The sequence below is a fragment of the Xenopus tropicalis genome, chromosome 6 (genome assembly GCF_000004195.4).
Source record: "Xenopus tropicalis strain Nigerian chromosome 6, UCB_Xtro_10.0, whole genome shotgun sequence".
NCBI lineage: Eukaryota > Metazoa > Chordata > Amphibia > Anura > Pipidae > Xenopus > Xenopus tropicalis.
In genome coordinates, this window is record NC_030682.2 from 127,833,198 (window position 1) to 127,849,969 (window position 16,772).

At 39.2% G+C, this 16,772-nt stretch overlaps 1 protein-coding gene across 1 annotated transcript in view; it reads right to left on the reverse strand.

The window, feature by feature from the left end:
* cdh17 (cadherin 17) overlaps positions 1 to 16,772 on the reverse strand; it is a 39,825-nt gene that overhangs the window by 10,314 nt on the left and 12,739 nt on the right. The window contains 9 exon segments of the mRNA NM_001142108.1: positions 498 to 574; positions 1,811 to 2,038; positions 2,775 to 2,925; positions 4,218 to 4,349; positions 6,698 to 6,882; positions 7,660 to 7,815; positions 8,847 to 8,985; positions 11,630 to 11,770; positions 15,923 to 16,015. Coding sequence (NP_001135580.1) covers positions 498 to 574; positions 1,811 to 2,038; positions 2,775 to 2,925; positions 4,218 to 4,349; positions 6,698 to 6,882; positions 7,660 to 7,815; positions 8,847 to 8,985; positions 11,630 to 11,770; positions 15,923 to 16,015 — 1,302 coding nt within the window.

A 16,772-nucleotide genomic window follows, 5' to 3' on the forward strand; every position in this document is an offset into this window, starting at 1 on the left:
AAAAAAGTTCACACCTTTATAAATACACAAATTATGGATTATTTACATGAGTGTAATGTTATGTATAGATATTAATACTCAATGTATTTCACATCTGCTTTAATGCTGTTTTTAGCTCTAAAAATATTTTAAATAAAATGTGCCCCTAAATGTTGGTAGAAATATCAGGTTGGATTATTTTTTAATGCTTTATAAAAAGGCTGAAAATGCCCCAGCTGGTGATTTACTAGCAAGGCGGGTCAAATAGAGGCTGGGTGGCAACCCCATGTATGCAGCACTGGCAGCTCCTGTTGGCAATGCAGATTACCAGGATGGCACATAGACAGGACATGAGCAACCCCCGGCATGTCCCAACCCAGGGCATCATGCTGGACCCCAAGGGTAGGGTGCCTGTGGCAAAAGCTATAAGGGTTCCCTGCTCCGGTGCTTCTAAAATCTTTCACTTTTCATTAGCCCTAACACATATACATTTTAATCGCTATGGAAGAAATACTTACCTCAGACTTTTCAAATATAGGAATGTTGTCATTGATGTCAATCACATTCACCTGTATTGTACAAATGGTCTTGAGAGCTGGGTATATAAAATAACATAAGAGGAAAGTTGGTAAACTGCTCGTCTGAAAACAAAACAGAATGCAGCTAGGGAAATCAGTCAAAAATTCAAAATTGCTTGACTAAATTGTGTAGGGAAATGTTTGGATAAGAAATTCTACTTGAGGTTAGATGTGGAACAGAAAGAACCACAATAGCTTTTCTTTCCCTTAATGCATATATGTCAAACACAAGGCCCGGGGGCCAAATCCGGCCCACCTGGCTGTTTTATGTGGCCCTTGGTGAGTGTCTGACCATCCAGCCTGATCAATTTCCATTTTCCTCACATAGTAACTAAGACTAAGGGGTATATTTATCATGCTGTGTAAAAAGTGGAGTGAAGTATTACCAGTAATGTTGCCCAAGGCATCCAATCAGTAATCAGATTTAAACAGTAGCAAAGCATCTATTGGCTGCTATGAGCAGGGCCGGATTTGTTGGCCGGGCGCCCCGAGGCCGCCCCCTCTCTGTCGCGCCCCCCTGCGCATGCGCGAACGGCAAACTTCCCCCCGCGAATGCGCGAACTCGCGATTGAGCATGCGCGGCCCTTTTCAATCGCATACGGAACAGTGGGGGAGAGGTCCCCATTGCTCCGCATGCGCAATAAACTTTAAAATTTTGGTGCGGCGGGGCGGCATGCCGCCCCCCAATTTTTGCCGCCCTAGGCCCGGGCCTTTGTGGCCTTTCCACAAATCCGGGCCTGGCTATGAGCAACATCACCGGTAAGGTCTTACTCCACTTTTTACACATTGTGATAAATATACCCCTTAGTATCTTACTAAGTATATGAATAAAAAATTTGGCCCGCGACTTAGCCTGTGTTTTAGATTTCGGCCCCCTTATGTGATTGAGTTTGACACCCCTTCCTTAATGTATAGGATCAGGAAGGAGAACATAGGCACGGACTAGGAAGGAGATAGAGCTCCGTCAATGATAACATTAGTATAAACATGATAATTTATGGTCCGGGCCAGTAAAACACCAGCCAGGGCTAGCTGTGGTTTATTCCAGTACAGAGCAGATACATATTCATGAAGCTGTCTGCATAGGCTTGAATCAGAATAAGTGCAGGAAGGGCTTAGCAGATCTTATACCTACAGTATGTGCACCCAAATATTTGCATTCCCATAGCCATCTGGAATGTTGGAATCATATTCTGCACCTGAGCTGTATGTCAAATAGTGTTGTATCCTGGCAAAAACCTAAATATACATACATGTAGGTCGCCCACTGTCTGAAACTTCCACCTTTAAGATATATTCATCGACTTCTTCAACATTTAGTGTAGATCTTTGCAACTGAAGCTGTCCGGTGAATTCATTGAGCGAGAATACATTGTTGAAAGGGATTGTGGGAATCTGTTCTAAGATTCTGTACACTAAGAGCGTATTGAATGAACCTTCTTCATCAGCATCACTTGCTTGGAATTCTCCAACTGTGCTTCCTGCAAATGCAAAGTGGGAACAGTCAGAAATTGCATGCGAGGTGCAAAACATTAAATGCAAACTTTACCCCAATGTGTCATCATAGTTATAGGCAATATAGACATCCTGGAACATATCTAACAACCTGTGGCTGTTATAGGCACAAAATAGATGCACAATTGTGCTGGTTGGGTATGGCTGGGTATGGTTGGGTGGGTATGGGCTTTACAATGGCAACATTTTGAGGTCTAGGGTTGGGTGAAAGTTTTGTTGGTTAGGATCAGGTGAGGGTTAAATCTTTACTGATCCGTACATCACTAATGCACAAATATCAATCACGTGGTATTAGCTGTAATGTATTTTCTCCATTGTTATCACTTGTCACGATCATGTGACAGCAATGGTATAAAAGAATATTTGATACTGGATATTCACATAAAAAAGAGAATGTGTCATCATGGAGAAATATTCTTTATTTTTGGACTAAATGTGTGTTTCACAGCTTTACAACTGCACTTTAACTAAAGGTTCACTATCTTCACAAATTCTATGGCTTGTTAGTTGCCTTGCAGCTTGTATAGTACTGGAGTATCCAGGCGTGAGATGGACGCAAGTTCAGAAATAGCCAGGATGTTACAAAGCCTTCTGTTTTCCCTTGCAAATATTCCTAGCTGCACATTCATCTAGCTGATGACTGGGGTTGGCAGTCAAAAGTATAAGCAATAATGTTCTTTTTTATATAGAGTTTAAACTTACCAATGCCCTCATTTTCCTGAACTTCAAATATAGTGATAAGTGCTGGACATACTGGAGGGTTGTCGTTAATATCCTCAACATTCACCTCAATCGTCAGGGGGGATGATGCAAAAAGGCCATTACGACTTTTTGCTATGGCATAGAAGATGTACTAAGGAAAGAGGTGATACAGAGCAAAATAAGACATGGAAGTTGAATGTGTAAAATCTCCACATTGTAAGGTCTAGAGCAGAAAAGAAAAGGTCATTTTATGATGGTTAAATTTCCATTAGGGAAGCACGGAATCCTGCAAAATGTGTTGGGATTTAGCTGAATCCAAAACCAAGTCCTCAATTCAGCGCATTAGCAATTAAAAAGTAGTATGAACTTCTAAGTGCCTGGCCAAACTGAATTTAAACTGTGCCAGACAACTGATGATATTTCTTTGTATTTTGCTTACATTTGAATTGGAATTTAGTATTGGGGTTTGGTATTGTATTTGGTAGGATCTTTTGCATTCAGCTGAATCATAAAATTATGTTTCAACACATCTCTGATTTAATATTCCTCATAAAATATAGTTGGTGTAAATTTTGTTCACAGTTGCCAAAAGCTACTTTTTCATAGCAATCAATCAGATGCTTGGTTTAAGTTAAAGTAAATGCTGGTAAGGGTAAATAGACAGACACAAACTTAATGTTTTATTTCCTGACCATTGTATAAAAAAGGACTTGGACAGTACTCAATAGAATTTAGTCAGTTGAAACGTTCTTATTGAGTACGTAATGTTTTATGCTCTAATTTGGATAAATTTTGTGGAGTTCTGTCCAAGCTCATATTTGTGAATTTGGTGAAGAGTGACCACAAAGAGACATGCACCCATGCCAATGGATAAGCTCATGGAGTTTCAAATCTGCCGGATTCTGTCAGGAGGAACAACACAGAAAATGCTCCAAAGCCAAAAAAGGAACAGGGATTAATAACAGGAATTTACCCATAACATACCCACTGTTCCAATTATGGTGCAATTGAGGTTTTAAAGATTCAACAGTCTTAAAATAATAACAGAGTCTATAGGAAAACAAATGGCCTCCGAGCCAGAAATGGTGAGTAACATGTTGCCCCAGAGCCACTAATTGGGGATCAGTGTTCTAGACCTTGCTTGGAGACAATTTTTGGTGTTTAGCCATTGAGACTTGCCTCACAAGTAATTCCAGCAACTAAATGACATGCGTGACATGCTTAGCCTCAGACTTCCTGCAGGGTATGGGCTTGAGTCTTACCAGCTGCATGACTGTCAGATCTGTACCCTGTGCCAGCACTGATTTTTGCTGCACCCTCATCTCTTTGACTTCAACAAAAGCCAGTGGTCAGTGGCACAGTACAGCACAAAGCATTCCCATCCATTCCAAAATTATATTTTTTTTTCCAAAAACATGTAATATGGATTTCATGCTCTCTTACCTGGCTCCTCTCTTCTCTATCCAACGGCTCACTCACATAAATATCTCCAATAGCATCTATAGAAAATGGGAACCTTGGGTACCTGTCCCTCTGATGTAATTCATAAAGTGCTTCATCATCATTCCATCTGACCTGATGTGCAAGAGTAAGAAATAATGTTCTATGAACAGCTCCAACAAATGTAACATATATAGCATATTGGGACTTTAAATTGGCACGTTTTAGCAACGGCAGGAAATCTATTCCCCAAATGTATTTACACCAACATTCACTTAGTCTGTACTATAGAAAACTCTCCATTGTATCTAAAAGCATGATATTTTACTTTTATATGGAAGGGTTTTCTGGGGCAGGCCAACAATATGTTCCATTTCTTGGTACTTTCGTACAATACAGGTATGGGACCTGTTATCCAGAATGCTCAGGACCTGGGGTTTTTGGCATAAGGGATCTTTCCTAATTTGGATCTCCATGCCATCCAAGTCTACTAAAAACCATTTAAACATTAAATAAACCCAATAGGATTGTTTTACCACCAACAAGGATTAATTATATCTTAGCTGGAAGGAAATATGTTTTCAAGATTTGAGTTATTTGATTAAAATGGAGTCTATGGGAGATGGCCTTCTCATAATTTGGAGCTTTCTAGATAACGGGTTACTTAATAACGGATCCCATACCTGTGCAAAGAAATTCACTTATTGCTGAATAATATATATTTATTTACAAAGTATATAAAAATTTCTGTCCAGCTTTCACCTACTGCAGTACTTTATGGTAGCTGGCTAGTTCTACCCATAGAAAGAACTCATTGCCTGAGCTGGAAATCTACCTCTAGATAGTTATATAGTCATAGATAGGTTTTAGTTAATAGTTTATTTCAAGTATATTTTCAATAACAAAACATTAGTGGCTTACTTTCAGCTAATCGGAGCTGTGGAAATAGTTGACCAGAATTCATGTCCTTCAGCCCCTGACACCAGTAAGATTGGGCAGCTTAGGCAAATGCTCTTAAATTGCTTATTGCACAGTTATAAAAAATAAGAGCCATTCCCCCAAACTGCCTATGTCTCTAGAGGCTTGATTAAGGAAAGTGACCAATACATGGATCAGTACACCTTGCTGGCAGTGTTTTCAAACTTTTAGATGGGCCCCCATGGGGAGCTCAAAGCTGGGGAAATGGTGGCTAAGCCCGAAGGCCAAATAGGATATGTCTGAAAGTGAGTGGTTTTTTATTATACTGGGTATCCTTGGAGCCACAGGGAAGGCATTGTTTTGGACACATTCAATATATATGTACTCTTGCTGGAAGCTATGGGGGCTTAATAAAATGTCAAAAATGAAAAGGAGTTCTGAACCCAAAAAATAATCTAAAAGATTTCTGAGTTAAGGCAATACAACACGGGGGAATACTTGGCACATTAGAGCCTGCTGTTTTTAATAGTTATGGGATGTTTTCCCATTTCCTGCTATAGCATTTCTAGCACCTACCCACTCACGTTGCAGTATATGGGGCATTCACCTTACAGTTAACCTTCTGTGTTTAGTTTTTTTACAGTTTTGTTTCTTTTTCAGCAGCATTGTGGCCTTAGAAAGAACCTACAATTTGTTTTTTTGGTAGTGAAACTGTTAACTAGCAGTGCTCCTCAGAATCAGTCTTGGCTCTCAGAACACAAGTGTCTGCTTAAAATTTCCATTGCGTGGATCAATTACAAACTGAGCTCTCAAATACCATAACATTACTTTAGCCACTGCCGTATACTGTAAGCCACTTGACGGCTGTACTTTCATTAACACACTGTGTGCTAGGACATTAATTGGTAAAAAGTCAGCTGATCTCAGAATAAAGCTTTGCACAACTCGTCCATGGTGTACGGTACTAATTCCATCTTTGAAATGACAAAACAAAGCAGGCAATGATCAGAACCTATTGACCGTAAACCAGTACATCAGAATCTTTCACGAATCTCACTATTTTATAAAGCCAACAATGCACGGGCGGGTGGGTGAAGAGGGTGAAGAACCTACTGGCAAAGGGCAAGGTATGAGAAGGAGAAAGACCAAATATATTTTTTTTCCTAGAATGCTAGGGTGACATCGATGAGTGTCTATTAAACCTTCCCATATACCCCACAGAAGTGCCATGACCGTGACTGGTCATATTATGCATCCCCTTTGTCCCAACTCCTCAAATGCTGAGGATGATACATAGACCATAGAGCACAGCTATGGGCTCTATGAAGCCCTGCTTGTTGAACTTACCAATCTCCAACAAAAGGGCTACAACAGACATTCTCTTTTATAACATTATGCTCTTTATTTGTGATTCAACAGATCCAAATCTTTGTGTCTATAGCAAGTACCAAGAAAACCTTTGAATAGTATTAGAGATAACATCTATTTTTTGCATTCATAAAGTTCATCTCACCGCTTATGTACACATAAAATCAGAGAATGTCAACCTATGGAGCAGCCCATACCTGAGTAATTTTCATTGGATGTGGCTCTGTGGAATTTTCATTAATGGTTATTGGTGGTGGCGCCACCCAGATATTTTCTTTTATGGTTATCTTTACCATGACGGTGTTGCTAAAATGGTGTTCTGCTGAATCCGAAACCTGAACAATAAGATTATAATCCTTTCCCACAGTCAAAAGCTGACTTCCTGCCAATTATGAAGAAGAAGAGAAGAAATCAGTAGTGTTCCATCAACCTAATAGCTTTCCTCTGTACAGTATTGGTAATTTGGGTTCCTTATTGACATACGAATGCCCAGGAGATCAGACCAGTACTGCCAAACGATTTCAACTTTAACAAACACTCTCTGCATCTGCGTTCTGTGGGTGAGTCTTCGGGGTTTGCTCACACAGCCAGTAGATTTGCGTGTAATGGAATATTAGTGTTCCATCTCCTATACCTGAGCTACAGTATTCATTTCCAATAGCAGATAAAGGGAATTCTAACTGTAACAGAAGACCTCATTCCATGACAAAATGGAGCATTATCTATATTTCCATGTGTCCACAAAGCATAGAGCAATCTGTGAGCATCAAACAGCTTGTGTATCTAATATAGAGGTATCCCTAGATTCTGTTTTGAATTGGTTCTGCAGTTTTAAAATACAGCTATAGATTTAACTTCAGTTGCCATATGTGACATAAATTTATTCAAGGGCCAGTGACACCAAAAATGTCTGCACTGATTTGGTCTTTAAAAAATTTGAAATATGAAATTCATCAAAATTTTATCAATTTAGAATACTTATAAAAAGTATTAATTCCAATTATTTATTATTATCAACAAATTTCCACTTCAAATGTTTTTGGATGAATTCAATCTAGTCATCAATACATTCAACCAACTTTTCTATAGTAGTTTTGATGAACTGTATTTTCTCCATGAGACCTGCGACAATCATTAATTCTAGTTGCTTTGTACATACCATTCCAAGTCACAGAGATGTCTCCAGTGATGTTATTAATCTGAAAGTACTTGGGATTGGAGTCCGGGATTTGTTGCAGGATACTGTAGGACAACTGTGCATTGGGTGTTGAGGGATCGTCAGCATCAGTAGCATAAACTCTGACAAATGGTCTTCCTATTGGGTACAGGCAATGATTAGAACTGGTAAACAATAGATTAATAATCTATGGCAGAATTTCATATGAATGTGTGTATTTTATATACCCTGATAATAAATCAAAAATGGATATTATATAGTAGCCCTTTATGCAAAGTGCTTACCTTCTGTGGGATAAAACACTCAGACAGCATCCTTTATAGTTTGCACAGATAATTCCCTGTTAATACATGAGTGGAATCACCTATATATAGATTGTAAGCTCTACGGGGCAGGGACCTCCATCCTCTTGTATCTTTGACTCTTATCTTATAACAATTGTATCTTTATTTATTTGTGCTTATTGTAATACAGCGCTGCGTACATAAGCTTTATAAATAAAGATATACATACATACATGTACAAGCTGTGGAAAAGGCATCAAAACTGTTTTAAACTCCCCAGTATATCACAGGGAATTTCCAACTGTCTAAAATAAAAAAAACAGTTTCTCTTCTGGGGTGTGGCATGATATATCCTGATTTTTAATATTCAAATGTTGATAGGTATGCCTTATCCCCCAAAGAATGGTTCAGTATGTATGTACAACTTTATTTATAAAGCGCCACAAGGGTATGCAGCGCTGTACAATCTTACAGAATACAAAATTACACACAGGGAGGACAAGTGTTATAATAAATAAATACAATAAATATATATATATATATATATATATATATATATATATATATATATATATATATATATATATATATAAGTGCTATGTGGTATGAGACACAGTAGGAAGGAGGTCCCTGCCCCGTAGAGCTTACAATCTAAGTGGTATTTACAAAACAAAATATCAAACAGTTTATTTTCCTTCAATATAAGTGAAACAAGTGCGGCTTTACACATAAATATAGTCAGTATTCAGTGGCTGTGATATCCATGCAGAATAATTAACAAGCCATTAGTCCTTAGAGCTTTTGTATTCCTAAACCGCACCCCAAATAGCATCAGCAGCAACAAAGGTTGTCACTTAATAGGAAATGTGGCTTTTGTATTATTACCTGGTCTGTATTTTTCCCTTACTTCCCCTTTATATTCACTTTGGTTGAACACTGGCCGGTTGTCATTGATATCTTCAACTATAATGGTGATAGAAAATGGCCCTTCTTCAGTTATTCCTGTTTCATTCAAAGTCCGAATCTAGAATGGAAAATTAAAGACAAACTAACGCTTAACTATAGAAGTAGGCAAGGAAAGTTGTACATTACAGTATGTTTTGTGCTTCTGTACCAGCCCAAGGTACCCACAGCCCTTTAGTAGGGAAGATCTGTGCCCCCAAAGATGCCCCAGTAGCCCCCCTATCTTCTTTTCTGCTGATTCCCTGCACATACTCTGTGCTGCTGTCACTTACCTGAGCTTAGGGACCCACTCACAATATACTGAATATAAATGCCACAGTATATGGCTAACTATTAATTAAGCTTTTATGATGGGAAAACCTCATTTTCTGCTTATAATTTCCAACCCCCCTAGGCTTAGCTTTTTAACAGCTGCCCAGAGCCCATTGAGCATGTGCAGCGTCACTGACAATTCTAACCAAGATGGGCAGCTCCTATGACTACTTTGAAATCCTGGATCATTGCTACTATAGAGATACTAAACCTTTAGGTTGGTGCAATAAGTTCAGTGTACACAATATGGCATTTCTAGCCATATTCAATTTTAGGGTTTAATTCTCGTTTAAGGGATCATGATATAATTGGGATGCATTTATTAAGGTTGTTGAGGCCAGAAAAAGGTCATTCCTGATTGGTTTGTATGAGTTATTGAACTGATATACAGTAAATTTGCTGTCTATTGAAAAGGACTGCAAAGAGGGTCAATTTTCTCCCATTTCTCATAACAGTAAAACTGTTATATTTACTGTATATACTCGAGTATAAGCCTAGTTTTTCAGCACCCAAAATGTGCCATGGATCCCTCCAGACTAGCACCCTCTGTCCTTTGTGTGCAAAATTAGGCCACCCGCAACCAGACCCTCCAGTGCCCTGGCCTAGGCTCCCACTAGCAATACTTATTTGCCCTTACATCCCTCTGGGACTGGGTCTGCTGACAGTTTGCCAATGTGCAATGAGCATGAGCGTATTGTTTTTGTTGACCCTCTTCTCCGCTTACAGAGCTAGTTTACTGTTTTTCTTTGAAATAAATATTGAAAAACATATACCCCACTGATGCCTCAATTAATGTAATTTTATTGGTATTTATTTTGATTATTAAAACTTAGCAGTAGCGGCTGCATTTCCCACCCTAGGCTTATACTCGAGTCAATAAGTTTTTCCAGATTTCTTAGGTAAAATTAGGTACCTCGGCTTATACTCGAGTATATACGGTATCTATTTAAGTCACCTTGCTACAGTCCCAGAAGTATCTAGAGCATATAATAAGTAGGGATGCACTGAATCCAGGATTTGTCACGTAAACATGGAAGTTGAACAATTTTCACTGTGTGTAAAGCATACAGTGACATTTAACCCTTCCGAAACCGAATTAGCATATGCTAATTAGGGTTCAGATTCTGTTACGTTTTTGCCCAAATCCTTTACAAAAGATTCGGGGGTTCGACCAAATCCGAAAAAGTGGATTCAGTGCATCCCTAATAACAAGCATTCAACCAAAAGTAGCTTCAAACTGAGACATCACTGCTACGGACCCCTAGGAACGCCAGGTACACAATATGGGAAACTATGAATGTTTCTTAACTCTTTAACAGGGTACAAAATCTAAGTCAAAAGGAATCAGCTTTGCAACCCAAGAATTTGTTTAGAAACAGATAAGGGTCGTACCCACAAGCATTTTATTCTGCGCTCCCCTGTGGTGGAATGCTGGGGAACTCCAAGCGCAGAACCAAATGCTCGTGGGTACGCCCCTTAAGTACTACTTTTTATTGTAGGAGAAAATGTTTCAAAGGAATCACTCAGACCCATCTTAAATAACATGACAAACAGAGAAAATTGAAGCCATCTTCCATTATTTTTTCCGCTACAAATTGTAAAAGACCTTCCTGATACCAAAACATGCAATCAAATACCATTGAACCCCAATTTTACTTCTACCTCTATTTCTAATAAACATGTTTGGGCACATAACATTAGGGCTCAACTGTTTTATATTTGAATGATTATCCTTGTGATTAATTATAATAATACAATACACAACAGTTACAGACACAGACACGCTGCTCTGGGGACCAGCTGGCCTGAAGGTGGTGGGCAGGCAGGTAGGCAGCCCCCCTCCAGCCCCTTTCTCTCTCTAACCTGCATCATTCAGATACACACATTAGGGAGTCCCAGTAATTGCAGAGTGCAAAGGATCCCATTCTCTATTACCTGCCCCATGGTGGCAGGACAGGGCCACATTGTACTTGCCAGTGCTTCACTCTGCACCTCATGTCAGGTTTTTAATCCCAGTTGACTTCCTTGTGTCAGCAATATATCTACATGCCTCCCCAGCCCACCCCCATGAATACAGCATTGCTGAATGCAGGCAGTGTTGTATTCATACAGAAAGTACAGGTTCCTGCGCTCTAGTGAGGAATGCAGGGACCTGAAGGTGCTGATGGTGTGGCAGTCTGTAACTATGTCTTGATACTGAACTCCTTATTTTCCTACCAGTAAAGAATTATTTCCTTTAATAATGGTAAACGCCATTTTGCTTTAGCATATACCCTAAATTTTTTTTACCCCCCGTAGACAGGAAAACACATCCTATTATACCCATATGTAGCAAAGAATGGCACCTGTGTCCAATCAGATTCACGGTTAATAAAAGTTCTACTTTGAGTTACCGTTAATTTGTGCACTTTTCTCTTTTCCCAGTCTAGAGGACCTTTTGTTTGCAACCATCCATCATGTGGAAGAACCTCAATAACACCATCGGTCTCACCATCCAGGATGAATGTTTTGGAGGTGAGTTTTCTTGGAAGAAACTGATAGAAAAAAGTTAAAGACATGATGTATATATATATATTCTAAAATGCATATTGCACGTATATTTATACATATCTAGCAAAGCTAAACTATATGAATACCCTTGTAATAATGAATACATATGAATACACTTCTGTTATAATGGAGCTCATTGAAGGCTCCACCATGGGAATGCTTCTAAGGGAAGCGCTGAATATAAAGGAAGTACCGAGAATTTTAAATTGAATGTTGCCTTTAGCTTTAATTACACTCAGTTGGTTGCAAGATACATGGGCAGCATGCCACGGGAAGGAACTGAAAAATGCCAGTCCAAACTGTCAAAATAACTAATCACAGGCCACAAGGAGGATCAGCTGATATTCTAGTTCTGGGTCATCCAACTAGAACTCTGTGGGCTAGATGTAGCTCTCCAAGATGTCTTTGTATGACAACCCCAGTCATGTGACATTGATTATAATTGGCCACGGCATGGAAAATCTTGGACAGCACTGTAGATATCTTTATAGATCCTGTCTGAAACTGTTTGTTTACAGGATTTAGAGATGAATAAATAGAGGGATTAAAATAAAAGAGTTGACTAACATGTGGGTGAGGTGCATAGATCATTACTAAGAGGCACCTCCTGGTATTTATGGAAGTATCATTGAAGGAATTCATAAAAAGTGAAACTATGAATCAGAAGGCCAGATAGGAATGTTTATGGCGGCACTAAAAGTTCACTAAGAAAGATCCTTATACAATTTCTAGCTCTCTGGAAAATTCTTTAATCAGGTGTCACTAAAGACACACAAACCCATGTGATCGGCAGGTTTCAAGGCAAATGCTGCCCAGTAGGGTTATAACCAAGCTGTTTAATAGCTCTTGTTCCTCAGGCTGTACACTTGCATACAGCAGCACCAGAACTGAGATACGCTCTGTAACATATCTCTTTTATAATAACTGTTATACTACCAGGGTCGGACTAGGCCACCAGTGGGCCCAGACAGCTCAGACCCAATCCCCACAGGGCACTCCCCCGAGGCGCCAGTCTCCCTCCCCTGACATGCTGAAGGTAAGTTTTACTTATGAGCGCTCAGGGGAGGGAGTCAGATGGGCAGTGAGGGCACATTGGGGGTGCAGGGGCCCCTGTGGCAGTAACCCCCGTGGGCCCTGCACCCCCCCAGTCTGACCCAGTATACTACGTCTTTGTGTTGAAAGCAAAATGTGTAGTTGCTTTTGTTACTTACATTTAGGAACACATACAAGGCATTTTCTTAAAGGGGATCTAAACCCCAAAATATGACTTGGGGATGTACTTACTTACTCATTGCAGAGAAACATAGTAAGTGATGTTGCCCATAGCAACCAATCAGCAATTCAATGTACCTACAATTTAGAAAACAAAAATCTGATTGGTTGCTATGGGCAACATCACCAGTGATGTTTGTCTCCAGCATTAATAAATACGCTAAGGGGCAGATTTATGTACAGTTCTGGGTTCCTCCATGACCAGACAGAGTCCAATCGTATCTTTCCATTCACTTGTCATTTACCAACATATTGTTCCACCTACATTAAAACTCAAACAAATTTCCCCTCTTCATTTAACACTTTTGCCCTTTTAAATATTTGTGTCAACAAATTTGTGTCAACGTTTCAGAATTTTGAGATCTAAATGGCATGTTTCATGTCTTTTTTGTATTGTCTCGCAAATAAACAGCAAAAAGTCATAAAAATGTTGCACACAGGCCAGTACTAACAGAACATAGCTGCAATAACAAATAAAAAAGCTTTTACATTTTAGTAACAGTAATAGATGTTGGTGCTTTCTAAATACGCCCATTAATAATTATATCCATTATATCTCCTGTAAATGTAACAGGACTTTGTACTTGTACATATATATATTTATATATATAGTGATGTAGTGGATGTTATTAACACATATTAATGTTGCACTAATTCTACACCTATGTACAATAGTACAAGAGAAAGGCTTATACATTACGCATACAAATTGCTTGCAAATACTGATTGATACAAAAGGTTTCGAGGTCCCGTATGCATTCCTATGTTGTTTTCCTGTATTAGTTCCCAGCAGGTTATTGGGATGGAATTTAACTGCCAGGATACTAAAGGTATGGAACTTGTTATCCAGAATGCTCAGGAACTGGGGTTTTCCAGATAAGGGGTCCTTTTGTAATTTGGATCTTTATATTTTAAGTCTACTAAAAAATTATCTAAACAACATCTCAACATTAATTAAACCCAATAGGGCTGTTCTGCCTCCAATAAGGGGTAATTATATCTTAGTTGGGATCAAGTACAGGTACTGTTTTATTATTACAGAGAAAAGGGAATCATTTAACCATTAAATAAACCCAATAGGGCTGTTCTGCCCCCAATAAGGGGTAATTATATCTTAGTTGGGATCAAGTACAGGTACTGTTTTATTATTACAGAGAAAAGGGAATCATTTAACCATGAAATAAACCCAATAGGGCTGTTCTGCCCCCAATAAGGGGTAATTATATCTTAGTTGGGATCAAGTACAGGTACTGTTTTATTATTACAGAGAAAAGGGAATCATTTAACCATTAAATAAACCCAATAGGGCTGTTCTGCCCCCAATAAGGGGTAATTATATCTTAGTTGGGATCAAGTACAGGTACTGTTTTATTATTACAGAGAAAAGGGAATCATTTAACCATTAAATAAACCCAATAGGGCTGTTCTGCCCCCAATAAGGGGTAATTATATCTTAGTTGGGATCAAGTACAAGGTACTGTTTTATTATTACAGAGAAAAGGGAATCATTTAACCATTAAATAAACCCAATAGGGCTGTTCTGCCCCCAATAAGGATGAATTATACCTTAGTTGGGATCAAGTACAAGGATCTGTTTTATTATTACAAATTTTAAAAAATTTAAATTATTTGATTAAAATGGAGTACAGGGCTTTCCCAAAATGTGGAGCTTTCTGGATAACAGGTTCCCAGACAATAGATCCCATACCAGTAGTACACTGGGCTAAATGAGTTAAAGGGCTAAGGCGATCCCAAAAGTGTATAAAACAAAAGTGTATGGAAGATCCCATCCTAGTTGAAGCTAGGGGACTCCAAAGAATGAGGGCTAGTAGGGGTAGAACCTATGCTCACATCCTCAAGGGCACAAGATAGTGATGCTGATTAGTGAACAGCTTATAGCTCTACAGTAGTGTGAGTGGGTTTAGTAACCCAGGAGAATAATGGACCAGCACAGGGACCCAAGTGTGCCAGTATTTAGTGTGAGTTCTGCAACTAAAGAACTAAATACAGGCATGGGACCCATTATCTGGAAACCTATTATCCAGAAAGCTCCAAATTATGGGAAGGCCATCTCCCACAGACTCTGTTATAATAAAATAATTCAAATTAAAAAAAAAGATTTCCATATGTAGGTAAAATGGAACAGTTTTTGGAGGCAAAACAATCCCATTGGGTTTATTTAATGTTTAAATGATTTTTTAGTAACCTTTAGTAGACTATAGAGATACAAATGACATAAAGACCCCTAATTCAGAAAAACCCCAGGTCCTGAGCATTCTGGATAACTCTCTCTGGATAAGCTCTACGGGGCAGGGACCTCCTTCCCACTGTGTCTCATACCCCATGGCACTTATTCCCTGTGCATTTATATTTATTGTATTTATTTATTATATCACTTGTCCTCCCTGTGTGTAATTTTGTATTCTGTAACATTGTACAGCGCTGCGTACCCTTGTGGCGCTTTATAAATAAAGTTATACATACATACATAACAGGTCCCATACCTGTAATTCTTGTGTTGAAAATATATTCTGCTCTTTAGTTTAAAAAAGAAAAATATTTTTTTTCTCATAAGATAAGGAGGAGTTTATTATATAGTAAATGTTAGTAAATTGCTTCTCATCCGCCTACAGTTGCTCATAAAAACCAAAAATGAAGTTGGCAGATGAAAGAGGGTTGAGTTTCAGCCACTGGCCAGTTTAGTGAAAGAAATAACAAATACCATAGGCATTTCTGAATAAAAGCAACAGGCCCTACTCATTGCACTCATGTTGAACAATAGGGTACAAGCCTACTTTATACTAGACCTTTGCTGCAGGTTATTACACTAGGGTTGGATTACCAATATCTGAAGGCCATTTTACCTGGTAGATTAATGAGCTACGTCCTTCCTCTTGAATTGTAAATTCTTTATCCTCTAGATACCCTTTTGACTGTAACTGTCCATGAACCAATATCTGTAAAGAAAAGAAACTGTTAGTGAAACTGTAGAGCCCATGCATTCCCTGTCTCTCGCAGCCCATTGCTACTAAGGTTTGCAGAGGCAAATGGAACAACCAAAGCTACTATTGCAGGCAATTTAGGGTTGAATGTTCGTGAGAGTTAAAGGAACAGTGTATAAAGTGTATAAAAGAAATTCCAATATAATGTACTGCTGCCCTGCACTGGTACAACTGGGGTGTTTGCCTAAGAAACACTATTATGGTTTATATAAAGAATGCAACTGTGTAGCCATGGGGGCAGCCATTCAAGGAGAAAAGGCACAGGCACATAGCAGATAACAGATAAAACACTATTGTATTCTACAGAACTTATCTGTTATCTGCTATGTACAGGGGCGCTTCTGCCATTAGGCGAGTTGAGAAACTCGCCTCAGACGGCAGAAGCGCCCCAGTTACCAGGGGCGGCAAAAAGCCGCTCCTGGTAACTTTAAGAGCCGAATTTTTCCGTTTTTTAAACCAGAAATTCGGCTCTTCTAGTGCAGAGAGCGCAATTGCGCTCTCTGCACTAGCGATCTCACCGCCCCCGGACCCGCTCCTGCATTCAGAAGGTAAGCGCTGGGGAGCGCGGGGGGGGGGGCGGCATCCAGGCGCCGCCTCAGGCGGCGATATGTCCAGAATCGCCCCTGGCTATGTAACCTGTGCCTTTTCTCCTTTTTTCCAGCTTGAATGGCTGCCCCCGGGGCTACACAGGAGCTTATTATATATAAACTAT